This window comes from Maniola hyperantus, chromosome 23, assembly GCF_902806685.2.
Source record: "Maniola hyperantus chromosome 23, iAphHyp1.2, whole genome shotgun sequence".
NCBI classification, from domain to species: domain Eukaryota; kingdom Metazoa; phylum Arthropoda; class Insecta; order Lepidoptera; family Nymphalidae; genus Maniola; species Maniola hyperantus.
In genome coordinates, this window is record NC_048558.1 from 7,089,577 (window position 1) to 7,106,704 (window position 17,128).

At 36.3% G+C, this 17,128-nt stretch overlaps 1 protein-coding gene across 2 annotated transcripts in view; it reads right to left on the minus strand.

Annotated features, from left to right (window-relative positions):
* The window catches only part of LOC117993128 (uncharacterized), a 713,143-nt gene that overhangs the window by 55,346 nt on the left and 640,669 nt on the right, over positions 1-17,128 (minus strand). Inside the window, exon 1 of one of the 2 annotated variants that reach the window (XM_034980873.2) lies at positions 584-1,034. The exons of the other annotated variant lie outside the window; for it this stretch is intronic. Coding sequence (XP_034836764.1) covers positions 584-626 — 43 coding nt within the window. The 5' untranslated portion in view covers positions 627-1,034. Of the gene's footprint in view, positions 1-583; positions 1,035-17,128 lie in introns of those variants that run through there. 2 annotated transcript variants of the gene reach the window in all.

Sequence of the window (17,128 nt, forward strand, 5' to 3'; positions counted from 1 at the left end):
TGGCAAAATCAGTATAATTATTTTTATCAAACATCAAAATACACGCTTAGTATGCGAGCTTCTATGAAATACTGGCATGTGACGTCACAATGATTTGACGTGCGTTTTTAGTTTATAATCGATAATTTAAAATGGTTATTACACTTAAAACTAACGTGAATTTTACGTATTTTGGAAGACCCTTCTATTTAATAATCACTGATAAATAACTTACTTTTGACATAGGCAATGTAGGAAATGAAAATAAACAAAAAATAATGCAAATTACTGCACTTATTGAGAATTTGATTTACATAGTAGATAATTTAATACATCTCGTTACTGAATAGTAAAGCTTTATACCTAACAAGCATTATTATGCACCTAAGTACGTTTCTGAATTGATAAATGATTCATTGGATACAAAAACCGCATTGTCAGTCATTGCACAGAGAATTTGTCATAAGCTCAACGTAGATATTTGTTCGGTGTTTATATCTCATAAATATCAAAGTTATCTTCTTGGTTCCTATTCGATTTATGTTTCTCTTAACAAATCGATGATGTCACTACTCACTATAATAAATAATGATGGTCCACTTACCTAAAACTACCAATATAAAGCACAAACTAATGTACAAGATCATCAGGAATCTTTGGTAACTAATAAACTAATATTATCACACACAAAAGTGGCAATCATCTACGCGATCGCCAAATTATATCACAGTTCACATCACTATCTACACAATTTTGGTCACACTGCGATCCCATCAAGCCATCACTATTACCAGCACATAATAATTTTTGTTGAGTGCATTCGGACCACAACTTTTTTTCGAACTCAAACTTTCGGTCATCGTATGAGATGAAAATCGTTCCTCCGGTCCGAAGCGTGTCCCATCACTATTTACGACTAATCAGAGTCGATTAACGAAATTTTTATACGATCGAAGTCACTTTAAATTATTTAAGTGTTGTGTTGTACGATAATTTTATTGCAACGTGCGACACAGGTTTGCCCTCGACGATGGTCGGGACGCAACTGGCGTGAAGTTGGTTGGGATTGGTGAAGAATCAAGAATGCGCGGCGCATGGTTGCCTCACCGGCCACGCTCGGGTGGCTAACCGTCCAAAAAGGAAAGCTGTGTCTACAGCACTTATGGAAAGTAAACTGACGTCTCCTGCACGCAGTTGGGTATTATAACCAGATAGACAGTCGTGCATTGTCTGTATCGTCGCCCTCGGTCTTGGCCGCTTTCGTTCCGTACGTAGCTAGGTAGGAACGCATTGTCGAAACGCATTCAAACAACAATTCTAGTTTTCCGTCTCTTTCTTGCATGCGTTAGGTAAAAAAAACAGGTAAACGCACCGATGCGACGGACGCCCTCGACACAGTTCGATTTAGTTTAGAAATATTTTCAAACATCAATAGGTAGGTGTACGGTTTTTTGAAAAGGGAATAATAACACGCTCATTTTAAGAGCTTTTATGAGCTTGCCAGATTGCCGAGTAGCTTTAGGGGCTAATCTGGAATTCGCAGGTGTACCTACAAGTTTCATTGCAATGCAATATGTGAGGTCATTGTTCTGTTTTGAGGCCTGCAATAGCTTTCTGTTCTTTTATGGATGTTTAATTAAAATAATGACATGGTGCAATTGAGTCCTATTTTTGATTAAAATCCATAAAAAGGCCTATATGGATTATTGAAAGCTTCTTCCACTCGGCTAAGCCTTTAGGACTTTATAAGATAAAAATCTTGACGGAATTTTGTATTGCCAGCAACTTATCAGAAAGTTTGAGCTGGCTTATGGGTATATAATATAGGTAAATATATCTTCATTATAAACTTATTAGAAATTACATTATAATCATAACTAATATTATAAACAGAAGAATGATATTGTAACATACCTAGACCCACTTCAAAATAAATAACGTTATAAAAGACATAGCAACAACAGCTTTTCAATAATAAATTGTAATTATTTATTCGACGACACGGCAAAATGTAATTTTAATAATTAATTGTTATAATATATTATTAAAGTTGTAAAATATACATTTGAGTTTGTGAACGCAACGGAGACGATAAATTCTGGTAATTAGCACATCGTTAATTGAAATACCGAATTGTATTGTAAAATATTTATAGGTAGGTACTACTTTGATGGTTATCGTTATGTTAACTGTCCTATATAATTTTTAAACCTTCTTGGTTTCGTCAAATGAACTTCCTTTAGTAAAATGTAATGTCTTTATCCAACGATGGCAATGAAATAATTGATAATTCAAAACATTAATTTTCATTCAATCCCTATTTTAAGTACGAAATGCAACAGAAGCACATCAGTATTTTTAGTGAAGTGTATCATTTCGTACCAAAAAAAATTCGACTTAAGTATTATTAATCTAATGTGCCAATTTTTGGTACGATTTTTAGCTTTTGCGTTGTGTCACATCACTATTTGAGTGAAAAGTACGTCTTGACTTTTTTTCTGTGCCGTTACTGAGAGTAGGTACATACGAATATGTAATAAGTTCTACGTATTAGAGTATGTATAACGCGTAAAATTTAACTCCTCACGCGCCATTTTAACTTTTTGTGACAAATTTCATGTCAGTACAGTGCGACAAGGCTCTCTTGGCACTTGAATGACATTGACTGGGGGGCGCAGTTGGAGAACAAAGGCTTAGATATTCAAACAAGAACAAAGGGCAACATTATTGATGGCAACATTAGTGTACGATTTTAGCCATAGAGTAAAAATGGCGCGTGAGGAGTCATTTTGTACAGACTATACCTACTATTATTTATTCTGTGGTATTAGTTTTAATTTTTCATTGTTGTATCTTGAAGAAAGAAATCAAAAATAATGATATAAAAACGCTATGTAACAATATTATTAGGATTACTTTAGGCTTGCCCTATACAACATATACGAGTATCTACTTAGGTAGGTATATATGTAGATAAAAAGAAAAAAAACCGGCCAAGTGCGAGTCAGGCTCGCACACTGAGGGTTCCGTACTACAGTCGTATTTTTTCGACATTTTGCACGATAATTCAAAAACTATGATGCATAAAAATAAATAAAAATCTGTTTTAGAATGCACAAGTAAAGCCCTTTCATATGATACCCCACTTGATATAGTTATCTTACTTCGAATATTGAAAATACTAATTATTAGTTCATGACCACAATTTATTTTTTGTGTGATATAACCCTAAATTCACGGTTTTCAGATTTTTCCCCTAAAGCCAGCTATAAGACCCACCTACCTGCCAAATTTCATGATTCTAGGTCACAGGAAGTACCCTGTAGCTTTCTAGACAGACAGACAGACAGACAACAAAGGGTTCCGTTTTCCTTTTGAGGTACGGAACCCTAAAAATAGGTGCACTTGTATTTTAAATATAAAAATGTACGAAAGTAGTAATCTGTGGAACAATGGCCGAAGACAGAAGTCCTAAAACCTTTATAGGCGATCTCGAGCCGAAAAAAATTTACGATAAAACTTAAAACGGCCCGTTTAGGGTACAGTTGCCATCTTAAATGTTAAAAATAGGACACGAAAGAAAAAATAATATAAAAGATATTTTTTTAATTCAGAACAATGTACCTAATATTATCTTAATCTTCAGAAAGACAAAAAGTAAGGAATTCTGAGTTAAGTATTTAATTTTCTTCTGTGGTGGATAACAAGCTATTTAACTTAAGTAAAATAATAACTATATTTCAAATCATTTAGTTTTCTTTGGTTTGTTTATTGTTTTGTAATATATTCATATTCATACTAATATTATAAATGCGAAATGTGTATGTCTGTTGCCTTTTTACGGTCCAAATTATGTCAAAATTGGGTACAGAGATAGCTCGCATCCCGGACATGACTACGACTGGTTAATTTTTATCCCGCAAAATTTATTAACTTATTTAAGTATTATTTATTTAGTAGGTAGGTATGTATATTTATAATTTTTATGACAGTGTTTTTACCTACACTTCAAAAATATATTATATCAAAAATTGCGGAACCGGCAGGATTCGAACTTACGTCTCCTGGGATAGCGCCCGACACTCTGACCGCTAGGCCACGGTTCGCTTGCTGCCAGTCACGAAAATAATAATATGATTTTTAAAAACCTAAATTAACGCGGACGGACTCACTCACTCACTCACCTTTTTATTACCTTAAGCCACAAGCACAAAGTCAGTAGGTACTTGGGTATTAAAAATTAAAATATGTTTTTATACAATTTTATAAACTATTTTGAATCTAACGTTCGCAATAAGGATCATTGAAATAGGTAAGTACATTTTTTTCTTATATAGGTTTGATATCTGAGATGATGAGGGCATGTGTCTAAAAACGGATGTTTGGTCACCCTACTTTGATGGGACCATTTGGGTTCCAAGGTAGGTACAAAAAATTGTCCTTTAACCGTTGACGAGCAAAAGTTATTTTTTAGCTCAGAATGGAGTAAAAAGTTATGTTCTTTCGTTAGTTAGGTATACGTTTCTTCTTTGGTTCTTTAGTTAATTAAGTATACAAATGTCTAGACTCTATGAAAAAAATTATATAGTGTAAGTATTTTTTTGACTACATCATGCATGGAGAACTCTCGGCATAGCTCCGAAAAGTTAGAGGTGCGTGCCCGGGATCGAATGCCAGACCCACCGAATAAGAGGCCGACGTTAACCACTTGACTATGATATTATGACGACCTCCCTGACGGAGTGGTAAGCACTGTAGTCTTATTAGTGTGAGGTCCTGGGTTCTATTCCTGGCAGGGGTTTGTAATTTTACAATTTCTAAATTTCTGGTCTGGTCTGGTGGGAGGCTTCATCATCATCATCATCATGATCAACCCATCGCCGGCTCACTACAGAGCACGGGTCTCCTCTCAGAGTGAGAAGGGTTTGGCCATAGTCTACCACGCATGGCCATGTGCGGATTGGCTCATGTGGGATTGGGAGGCTTCGGCCGTGGCTAATTACCACCCTACCGGCAATGCAGTGCCGCCAAGCGATTTAGCGATCCGGTACAATGCCGAGTAGAAACCAAAGGGGTATGGGTGTTATAAAAACTGCCATACCCCTTCCAGGTTAGCCCGCTTCCATCTTAGACTGCATCATCACTTACCACCAGGTGAGATTGCAGTCAACTTGTAACTGAATAAAAAAAAACATCGCTTCACAAATAAATAACACCCCGTATAGCATTCAATCGAAACAGGTCAACCCATCTCACGGGACAATTTATCGACACCGATACAACCCTACGATTTGTGACTATTGCCCTATCGATAACATCCTATTATTGTGCTATCGATAACTGCGATATATTTAAAACCATCTAGGTGTTTTGTGGCCGTATCGTCAAGAGTTTAGCTATCCAGTTAGACCTTTTTCTAAGTTTAGTTAAGACTATTGTCTATCTATATCCATACTTTATATTACAAATGCTGTGTCGATCTTATATCTGTCTGTCTATTACTTTTTCATGGTCCATCCGTTTTTAACCAATTTTGACAAAATTTGGTACAGAGATAGCTTGCATCCTGTAAACGGACATAGGCTACTTTTTGTCCCGGAAAATCAAAGAGTACCCACGGGATTTTTAAACCTCAATCTAGGTTAACAAAATCGCGGGCATCATATTTTATTTGGTATAGTAATAGCTTACATCCTGGAGACAGACAAATGCTACTTTTGTCCCGGAAAATCAAGGAGTACCCACGGGATTTTTGAGCCTTAAACCACGAAGACAAAATCGCGGCCATCATTTATTTGATATAGTAATAGCTTACATCCTGTAAACGGACATATGATACTTTTTGTCCCGGAAAATCAAAGAGTAGGTACCCACGGGATTTTTGAAACTCAATCCACGTAGACAAAATCGTGGGCATCATTTATTTGGTATAGTTATAGCTTACATCCTGGAGGCGGACAAATGCTTCTTTTTGTCCCGGAAAATCAAAGAGTACCCACGGGATTTTTAAACCTCAATCCACGTAAACAAAATCGCGGGGATCATTTATTTGGTATAGTAATAGCTTACATCCTGTAAACGGACATATGCTACTTTTTGTCCCGGAAAATCAAAGAGTACGGGATTTTTGAACATCAATCGACGTAGACAAAATCGCGGGCATCATGTAGTAGTTACCTAATAAGTAAGTAGCGACTATAATAGTGATTGTCATGACAATAATTAATCACTACATTATTCGCCAGTCACTACCATTTGCCACTAAACCATGATTTAACACGGTTAGATCCGGGCCCGAAGTTAATTTTATGCGCGTTAAAAGTACCAAATATAACGTCGCCAACGATTCGGATATTCAATTAGTTTGGCTTTAGGTGTCGGGTACCTGCCATTGTGACGGCTTTTAGGGTTCCCTAAAATAGGAAAGTACACAATATTCTATTTGGAGATATCTACAGGGAAAATCTATATACTTTGTTTAAAGCCGGAAATCTATATATATAAAAGAAAAAGGTGACTGACTGACTGACTGACTGACTGACTGACTGACTGACTGACTGACTGACAGACTGACTGACTGACTGATCTATCAACGCAAAGCTTAAACTACTGGACGGATCGAGCTGAAATTTGGCATGCAGATAGCTATTATGACGTAGGCCTCCGCTAAGAAAGGATTTTTGAAAATTCAACTCCTAAGGGGGTGAAATAGGGGTTTGAAATTTTGTAGTCCACGCGGACAATGTCGCGAGCATAAGCTAGTATAATATAAACTTTTAAATACCTTTTTTTCCGCTGGTAAAAATGCTATTAGGCATGCCGCACAAGGGCGGGTATGTGGGACTCACTCGCGGTTTTTTTTAACTGCCATCAGCATACCCACTAAAAAACCCAGCGGTGCCGTCCGCGTCAAATATAAGACGTCTCAGGATCCCGGATATCGGATGCGACTGAGAAAACTTTTAAATACCTAGAGATGGACTATTTTCACAGATATCATGTGAAAAATCACGTGAAAAATATTTTCATATCTATGTAACACTTGCTATCATACTTACTAAAGTAGCCTATAATTATTGTAGGACATTCTAAGCATCCTACAATGACATGCTTAGAATGTCATTGTAGGATGATGATATATTGTGGTTATAATTTTTACGCGAACTTAAAACTAAAGCTACGAGGGTTCCAACGCGCCCAGGTCTGAGAAGAGCCCACAACAAACTCAGCCGGCTTAGTATACACTAGCTTATGCCCGCGACTTCGTCCGCGCGGACTACACAAATTTCAAACCGCTAAGGAAGGATTTTTGAAAATTCAACCCCTAAGGGGGTCACCCTTAGGGGTTGAATTTTCAAAAATCCTTCCTTAGCGGATGCCTACATCATAATAGCTATCTGCATGCCAAATTTCAGCCCGATCCGTCCAGTAGTTTGAGCTGTGCGTTGATAGATCAGTCAGTCAGTCAGTCAGTCAGTCACCCTTTCCTTTTATATATTTAGATGATTCACCTAGTTGAATCATGTCTTCGACGAAAAAGTAATGTACATCGGCCTTTAGTATGACATTTCGGCTTTTTAGAGTGTTGTCTTTGTCACTCATACCTATATGACGTTTTGTCGGTCTCAATGACAGGGACAACGCTCTACAAATCTGCTATCTCTTTTTAAAGGTCGATGTACATTACTTTCGGCCGCGTACTGTACCTGGGCGTTTTTCAAAAAAGTTGTCCCATTATAAAAGTCGTTGTCCGGCCACTTTGATGGTAATTTGATCAAACTTTATGAAAAAAATAAGCTATTGTCTATGCTTACCAATATTGTTTAATATTTAATCTTTTATAATTTAATATCTTAATTCATTTTTAAGAGTTTTAAAAACATAAAATACCAAAAAATAAAAGAGAGGAAGTACCTTCTGACATATGTCCCACTAACACCTTGTCAAGTTTAGAGTCAAAAATTATACCGTCCAAAAATATTTCATGAATATTTGAACACTGAGGTAGTTAAGTATGATACTAATTTCAAATTAAAGCCCTAAAACAAAGACATTACGATAGAATTTTATTTAAAAAATACAATTTATTTGCTGTCCCGTGAAATTCGTGTTAGTGGAATTTCCGCTTACGCTACCGGCCTTTCGAGGTCTTCGAATGAAAATTGCACCATTTGCAAAATATTTTCGGAATACTGGCAACATTATTAGTCTATGGTAATCGCCATGTTGTATTTTACAAAAGCAGTCGCCAGAAAAACGCAACAGAAGTGGTTGCCTCGACTTGGTTCAAAAAATTTGTTCCACCAACGATACTGATTTTAATAGGTAAGGTTTGATTGCGCATTTGTGTTTGTATGTTATTAAAGAGATTTGTTATTCTTTATTTGGAAAGTAAAATTAAATCAGTCTAACCTTTGATTATTAATATGTAATATTGATTTTGAATTTTTAAGGGGTTGTATACGTCACCGCCATTACGCTACCGTGAACCACAGTCGCGTGAATGGAATTGAAAAGTAACGTAATGGAACAATAAAGGTGTTTTCATAGGAAGTTGGATTGTCATCATCATCATCATTTAAACCAACATAAAAAAGATAGAGGTAAGTTTTTAACCTATGATGTATTCTGGTGTGTTAGGCTATATAAACCGCTGTAAAAATATTGCGGATGTTAATTATTTCAAAAATAACGGATGGTCTCCTAAAAACGTTTCCTCATAGCTACAGCCGTTCCAGGACCTCTCCTTACTGACCCACTCAAATGAACCAGCCAGTATATTATATTCTTTAAATTTTATAATTTAAAAACTTTATAAAATATATGTTATAATAATTATTTAATTTACGTCTTAGATAGCCAGGCTACACTATTTCACTTGCAAAGATTTCTTTCCTGCGGGATATTCGGGATCAAGAGATGTCAATCGGTTCAGCAGTTTTTGCTGCAGGTTGTAACAAACGAAACTTCTCGTTTTATAATATTACTGTGATGATTAGCTACATAATAATATTTGATTTGTAATGCTATTTTTTTGTCTTTTTTGACCAATTATGCACGATGCCTTATGTTTCCTAAACGCGATTTTGTATTCCACTATACGTCACTGTCCCATTTTTGATAAAGGTTTATTTTTAGAGAAATGGCTATAAAGTCAGAGATATATAAATATTTTTATGTTTAGAAATGTTATTAAATAATTAGTTATTTGTCACAATTTAATATTAAAAAATTTATAAGAAAATAGTCAGTGTTTTATCAAAATTCTTTAGTACAAAACATCCAAAAGTAGCGTTAAAGAACATTTTTGTTAAAAACTTCAGTTCAATTTGATGTTATATGTTTAGTTTTAATTATTTTTAGAAGGCTGATTTGGTTAATTTTTCGACATTAAAGATAATTAATGTATAACTTGTTTTATTTCCCTGGAAATCCAATAAAAAGTCAGTGACGTAATGGAACTTCAATTGGGTGGTATCAAGTTAAAAATGAAAATATTTCCAATTATTACATTTATTTTTAATAAAATTTACTATTTTTATATAGTTTATACTATATATTTACAATATAATTACATTTTAAGGCAAAACTAAATTTTTATTTATGTGGAATTCCTATTACGCTACCGACAACTTTTTTGAAAAATGCCCACCTACCTAGTTATGCTGCATTGAATAAATAAAAGTTCCCATTGCACATCTTTAACTTAATGAAATCTATTGAAAACTAAAAGTTTACAGTAACCAGTGTTTCCATACGTAAATCGAGAATTACCGTGTTGAAGGGTTAAAATTACGGTGATTCTAGATTAAATTACGGTGGATTAGCTAAAAGAATACCGTGTAAATTACCGTGTCATTTTTAAAAGAAAAAAGTCACGAATTTGCTTTTTAATCAATTATTAATATTATTCTGAATATGACTCTCCTAGCATAGCAATATCTTTTTCATAAACGGATTTATTCATATTAATATTTTGTTAAATCTCATTAATTTTACATTTCACTCCTTCCTAATTACTTGAATAAGGACGAAAATAGATTGCTGAGATTTGATTCTTAAACCGAGAGCAAGAGAAATGTTGCCATTACGAAATATGCTAACGTGACTGAGATTCGTCCTCGTATTACGCAGTATATTATGATTTTTTAACGTGATTTTTGTATTACGGTGACACGGTCAAAGTAATGGCTATATTACCTTGACGGTAGATTAGGACTGAATTACGGTGCATCTACGGTAATTACCGTGTACATGGAAACACTGACAGTAACGGTGTTCCATTCGACTATCTCAGAGTCTGAACTTGCAACTCAATAACTTATTTAAACAAATTTGAGTCGAATTAAATTAAAGTTTGCATCAGTTTTCGAACTCTCCGACTTGTGGTTTGTGTTTACTTTAATGAACTTCCCGCTGCGTTATTGCCTTACTAGTTGATGCCCGCGACTTCGTCCACGTGGAATTAGTTAAAATCCCGTGGGAACTCTTTGATTTTCCGGGATAAAAGTAGCCTATGTCACTCTCCAGAAGACCTAACATGCGCCCCGGGAGAAAATTTTGTCTACGCATTATCTCGTGTTTTTTCATACAAATAAGACGAGTAAATGCGTAGACAAAATTTTCTCGTGGTGCGCATGTTAGGCATGCAGGTCTTTATCTATACCCATGCAAAAAATCACGTCAATCCGTTGCACAGTTGCGAGGTGATTGAAGGAGAAACTAACAAACCAACAAACCATCAAACAACACACTTTCGCATTTTTAAAAATTCCATTACAATCCCTTGATTGAAATCTTACCTGTTGATAAGGTTTTAATACGATTGGTGATCTTCTCATTCTGAGAGGAGACCCGTGCTCAGTAGTGGGCCGGTGATGGGTTGATCATGATGATGATGATGATCCAGAATTCAAACCCAACTCGGGACTGCAATGTACCCATGTATTTTTATATTGAACCATGAATCTAGTACATTGCTCGGTATTATAGATAACCTAATGAACCTATGATAAAAGCTCTGGAAATAGATGCTTAATATGTAGGTACATCTGACTTACAGGACTTTAGTTGGGTGGTCCCAACCACTAGCCCCATAATATTAAAGTGTGTTTGTTTGTTTGTTCATCAATCATGCCAGAGCAACAGATTGGCATGATTTTTTGCACTTAAATAACTATAGTTAAAGACTTGGAGAGCGATATCTAGGCTACTTTTTATCCCAAAAAATCAAAGAGTTCTCACGAGATTGTAAAAACCTAGGTATATCCACATTCCACACGAACGAAGTCGCGCACATCAGCTAGTTTGAATAAATGACTATGATTTTGATTTTGACTTTGAATACGACACAAAGGGGTCACAATAATTATTAATATCGATGATAACATATCGATATTAGGCTTGTATCGATATTACATCCATCATCCTTAGCAAAATTAATCCAGTAGGTATGCTTAGTACGAGATTTTATGTCTCACTAACGTTCATAGTATTCGAGTGTCGACGACCTTCCGCATTATAGTAAACTGGATCTTAACCTTGTTTTAAAGCTCAAGTTTGTCTACACATCTACAGCCAGCGCTCCAAGCGGAAACGTTGCGAAATTAAAATCAGTAGCATTGAATTTTTGACTTCAATTCAAGGCGCTTTAGGTCCATTTTACTTTGACGGTATTGTGTTTCGACTCTCGAATTCTTAGGAACGTTTGGTGAGACGCAAAATCTTGTACTAAGCCTACTGACAAGTAGAATGTTGCAGACCTAGTTAATAAATGAATGCATGTGAAATACCTAAAGTTATAATTAATGCAAATAATAATAAGTTATATATTGATTTGTTTACCTACTTTATAATATCAAGAAAGAGTAACGTTTGACATTTGATAAGAGATAAGACCCGTTATTTAAGGGATTGGTAACACAAAATGCGATACGGTAGAGCCGAGCGATGAATCTTTGTCCAATACATTATGCAGCACCTAGAAGTACTGTAAATTGTAATACAAGGAACTGTAAGTAAAAAAGCACTTGTAAACTTTTATAAGTGCTTTTGAAATATCACCGCACTAGTACCTATAAATAAAAACGTCCGCCGCGTTCTCACGGAGACCGCGGCGACGTTACGTAAGGCATACGTAACGTGTTTTTTCTCCTGCCGGACGGAACAGGAGGATTTCTTTAGGGCCGTCTTTAACCTATTGGAGGCCCTGGACACATCATTTGGGCCTAATCTTTTCGGGTCGGGGGTTAAAAACAAGAAGGATCGAATATAAGTCAGTCTTGACTAGTTAACAATCTCTATGGTCCTTTGTTTGAGAGGACCTTTTTGACCTTTGATTGTATCGAAATGAATATGTGTTTCGGTAATAAAATATCGGTCGGTCGGTTATACTTTGGGACTAGTGGGCCTCTGTCGATCGTGGGCCCTGGGCACGTGCCTAGAGTGCCCAGTGGGAAAGAGGGGCTTGGATTTCTTGAACTAAGATTGGATAACTAGAAAACGGACGGGACAAGACGTATCGTCCCGTATATTTTGTCGCTCTATTTTTATATGCAATGATGACGAAGTCAAGAAATCGTCCTGTTCCGCCCAGCACGAAAAAACTCTGTACGTACGTTACGTGTTAATTTCGAATCACTTAATAGAACGATAAATAGTCTACTACGCAGGTACAAGGTCGACGGTCTTTTACGTGAAATCAAATTGTACGCGCATAGCTGTCATCACGCTTTCTGTATGCCCAAGCCTTTAAGGGTTCGTATCGAAAGGTTAGTGTGTCCAATTATATTTGATGAAAGAAAATAGGTAAACATTCTAGACAGACATACCTAATTGTAATTACTAATTGCGCATCAAAAATTGAGTTCATTGACTTCTTCATAATTATTTCTATACTATAACTACGGAAATTCCGTAAAAAGCTACATTTTTGATAGCATTTTATAAATCAACGCTTATTCGTTCAAAATACGTATCATAATATACCTACCTAATTGTTGCGCTAAAATTTAGAGTCTCTAAATGTAAAATTCATGATCCGTCCTTTTTTAGCAATGATAAAAAGAAAAAGATGCAGATACTGTAAATTTAATTTAGAAGAAAAACAACAGAATCGGCGCCATATCTTGTAGGATCATAGGGAATCCTTCGTGTGCAAGTGCGACTTACACTTAACCGGTGTTTTACTTTTGAAAAAAGACATTAAATTAATTAATTAAACCGCTACCATACAAAATTTGCTTTTCATATGACCACAAAAACATGTAGGCAGATATATATTTGTTTGACAGATAATAATTTTATACCTGCATATTAATAATTTATGTATACGTACGGGTTCATAATTAGTTGAAAAATGCTAATTCGTAGGGCGGGTTTGCAGGCAGCTGTCAGAAATGACGCGCCAAGTGTGAAATTGCGTAATGGGCAACCCTGATTGTAGGGTTGATATTGGAAATACTCGGGGATAATTTGCGCGCGGGTCCGCCGAGTTAATGATAAAGAATTAAGATAATGATGCAAAGACGCCGAATATATTTTCAGAAATTATCTGACATCTTTTAACATTACCATTTTAAGGATTGTACGGTACATAACGCACTAAAGCGGCGCTGCACAGCCTTCATCACGCGTTGCTGCGCGTCGCGGCTGGAGAGAATATTGTGAAGCGCAGCGACGCGCAGTGCGGCGAGGCTAGTGCGACATACCCTCATAAGTATCATAGTATATCCTCAAAAGTCCCAACCTCTAGGATGTTGGCTCCCCCCCCCCCCCCCCCCCTCTTCACTGTCGCTCATCTTGCGACGTTGTTGCTCGTACGTCGGATATAGAAGTGACGCGAGCTGCCGCGTACCTACTGTAGTTGTAGTGCGATAGGTACCGTCAAGCGGCCTGAAGTGACGCGCCCTGCAGCGACGCGAAGCGCAGCTCAGATGCATACAGACCTTTTTCTCTCTGGTTTGATTTCCGCAATTAAACGTTTCCGTCTGTTGTGCGTGCATATAGACCTTAAGTATGATGATAAATATAAGAGAAACGCCAGAACGCCGAAGAGTTTTGTGCGATTTTTTGCTAGATCTGTCCCTAGCCTTAACCTCGTTAATCTACGTATGTTTCCACTAATTTACATAATTAACAAAGGGTATCGCAGGTGTACGAGGTGTATGGGAACAGAACAGAGTGAATTTAATAAGCACGTCATTAATCTTGATAAATAATCCGTAGCGCGTCGCGACGGGATTTGCTCTTGTTAACTGCTTAATGACGCCGCGTGCTGGCGTGTTGATCAACCATTAAGTACACGTGTATTTTTAGGGTTCCGGACCAAAATGGTAAGAACCGGCCGAGTGCGAGACGAGGAAGCAAACCTTCTTTCTTTGTAGGTATATACAGGATGTTACCAGAACGCTAGCAAAAACGAAGATCGGTGATACTACTGATGATTACTGATATTATGAAGACGCCAAAAAAACACGAAAAATCCAAAAATATTTTGTAAAAGCTTACGATATATTGCAAATGAAACATCTGGCTGACGCTAGAGGTCAATGAACGTTGTGTATGTAGGCCATTCCGAGTTAATGCCACGTTGTAGGCGGGGCATTGACCCAAGTTTTGCACGCTATACATTGCGGGGTTGAAAAATACTACATCACTAAAACTACAAAATGAGACAAATGATTATAGGTATTGGATTGTGTTTAGGTAGTAAACAATAGCTCAACCGGTAAAGGAGTGGACTGAAAACCGAAAGGTGGTTCAAAGCCCGCCCGTTGCACTATTGTCGTACCTACTCCTAGCACAAGCCTGACGCTTAGTTGGAGAGGCAAGGGGAATATTAGTCATTTAACATGGCTAATATTCTTTTTTGTTTTTTTAAATAATAATACCTAACGCTAAGTTTTTGCTAGCGTTCTCTGGTCACTCTATATAATATACGGCCTTTGCCTTGCTTGCTCGACTTGGCGGCGGTGGAGATTATGACATCGAAAAACGCGAGTAGGTATTTGAGGCTGCTGCGTCCCGTTGCTAACCACTCAGTGGCCATGCGGTTAGACCTCTAAGCGATGCTACTCATTAAAAAAAAACTCATAAAAAATTAAGTGAAAAAATTGGAGTACGGTCCACAAAAAACACTGAACGCTGTTGTACACGTTCTTACGCTATAAATCATTTATTACGTATTAAAGCGTAACGACTGCTAATGTCTTTTACAATGGATGTTGGGTCCAATATTGGAACAAGGCTTGGCCCAATTTTCTATTAAATAATAATAATGTTATGGTCTACCAGTTGTAAAAACTGCCAGTTTTTAGGGTTCCGTACCTCAAAAGGAAAAACGGAACCCTTATAGGATCACTTTGTTGTCTGTCTGTCTGTCTGTCTGTCAAGAAACCTACAGGGTACTTCCAGTTGACCTAGAATCATGAAATTTGGCAGGTAGGTACATCTTATAGCTGACATTTGGGGAAAAATCTGAAAACCGTGAATTTAGGGTTAGATCACATAAAAAAAATTGTGGTCATGAACTAATAACTAATATTTTCTACTGTCGAAGTGAGATAATATATCAAGTGGGGTATCATATGAAAGGTTTTCACCTGTACATTCTAAAACAGATTTTTATTTATTTTTATACATCATAGTTTTTGAGTTATCGTGCAAAATGTCGAAAAAATACGACTGTAGTACGGAACCCTCATTGCGCGAGCCTGACTTGCACTTGGCCGGTTTTTTATAAATGAAATTTTTTTTTTAAAGTAAAAAAGACTTTTTTAAAGTCAATGCTTTTTTATAATTCACCTTATTTTACGTTACGTTACATTGGAGGATACAATGAATAAATTAAGCAGAATGGGTGTAGAACCTAAATAAATAAAGTTGTATGTATGCATGCACAAAAAATAAAAAATAAAAAATAAGAGAGAAGGGCTTGCTAAGATAGAATTTTGAGAAATTCCAAAGGAATAGTAAAAATTAAAGCACAAAGCAAACGAAGTCCGCCATTTTGGCTTTTTAAGAAATTTTGGTACCCAGCGAAACTCGTGCCATGAGGACGATTCTAATAACGTAAAATTTATTAAAATCCCTTGAACCGTTGAGTAGTTACAAACGGACATAGGAACGGACATACATACATAAATTCATACATACACACAGGACTAACACATAACCCTCCTTTTTTTTGCTTCGCTTCGCCGTAGTCGGGTAAAAAATAAGGTCACATCGCAATAAAATTAGCCCCTATCAAAAGTAACGGAATGGCCGACAATGACACCCATAAATAAAAGACCTTCGATATCTCCATAATCTGGAGTTAGCTCGTAAAGAAACTACATTAAAAAGCGATCAGGCGAAAGATTTTTTTCTTGATTAAGCGACTTCGCAAGACGTTGGGCCATCGAGATGTCATACTACTAGAGGCTAATTTCATACATCAGGCGTCCAAAATGCGCAGCCACCCATGATCACAAAGACGGACACTTGAAACAAATCGTAAAAAAACACGAATGTTCTGGCATGGTTCAAATAATGAAGTGGAAAATAAAATGAAATTAACTCCACTCGATATTTTAAATGAGGCGGAAATCGCACAAAATGGTCTTTTGTTTTTTTTAAAACTCTCAGTTAATTATTCTCAAATACTAAAGGGTATTCAAATCTATTAATCAGTACTAGTAGATAGGTATATCTACTTAATTATTAGTAGATAAGTATACTTAATTATTCACCTAGCCTAGGTGAATTAAGTATACAGCACCAACCATCTTAGACTACAACGGTGAGATCGCATTCAAGAACTGATTTGTGAGCGAATAAAAAAAAATTAAAAAGTCAGGCTGTGGTAACTAGCGGATCATTGCATCCTCTAATAATATGACATCTCACTGGACTGACCAATGTTTGAGCAATAATCTGAAAACAGTAAAAACTAAAAAGTTGAGCGATTAAAGGTTTCATGGGTTCCGTCGTTGCGAGATTAAAATGAGTGGGTTCATTGAAGCGACAAATATTTTATGAACTATGACGAATTGCATAATATACTTAGATAACTGTTCTTGTTATTTTACGCAAAAACAGTTGTGTAACAGTGTAAAACTTTTTTTTGAACACTTTTTGGGTTAAAGGTATGTAATTCTAATAATGA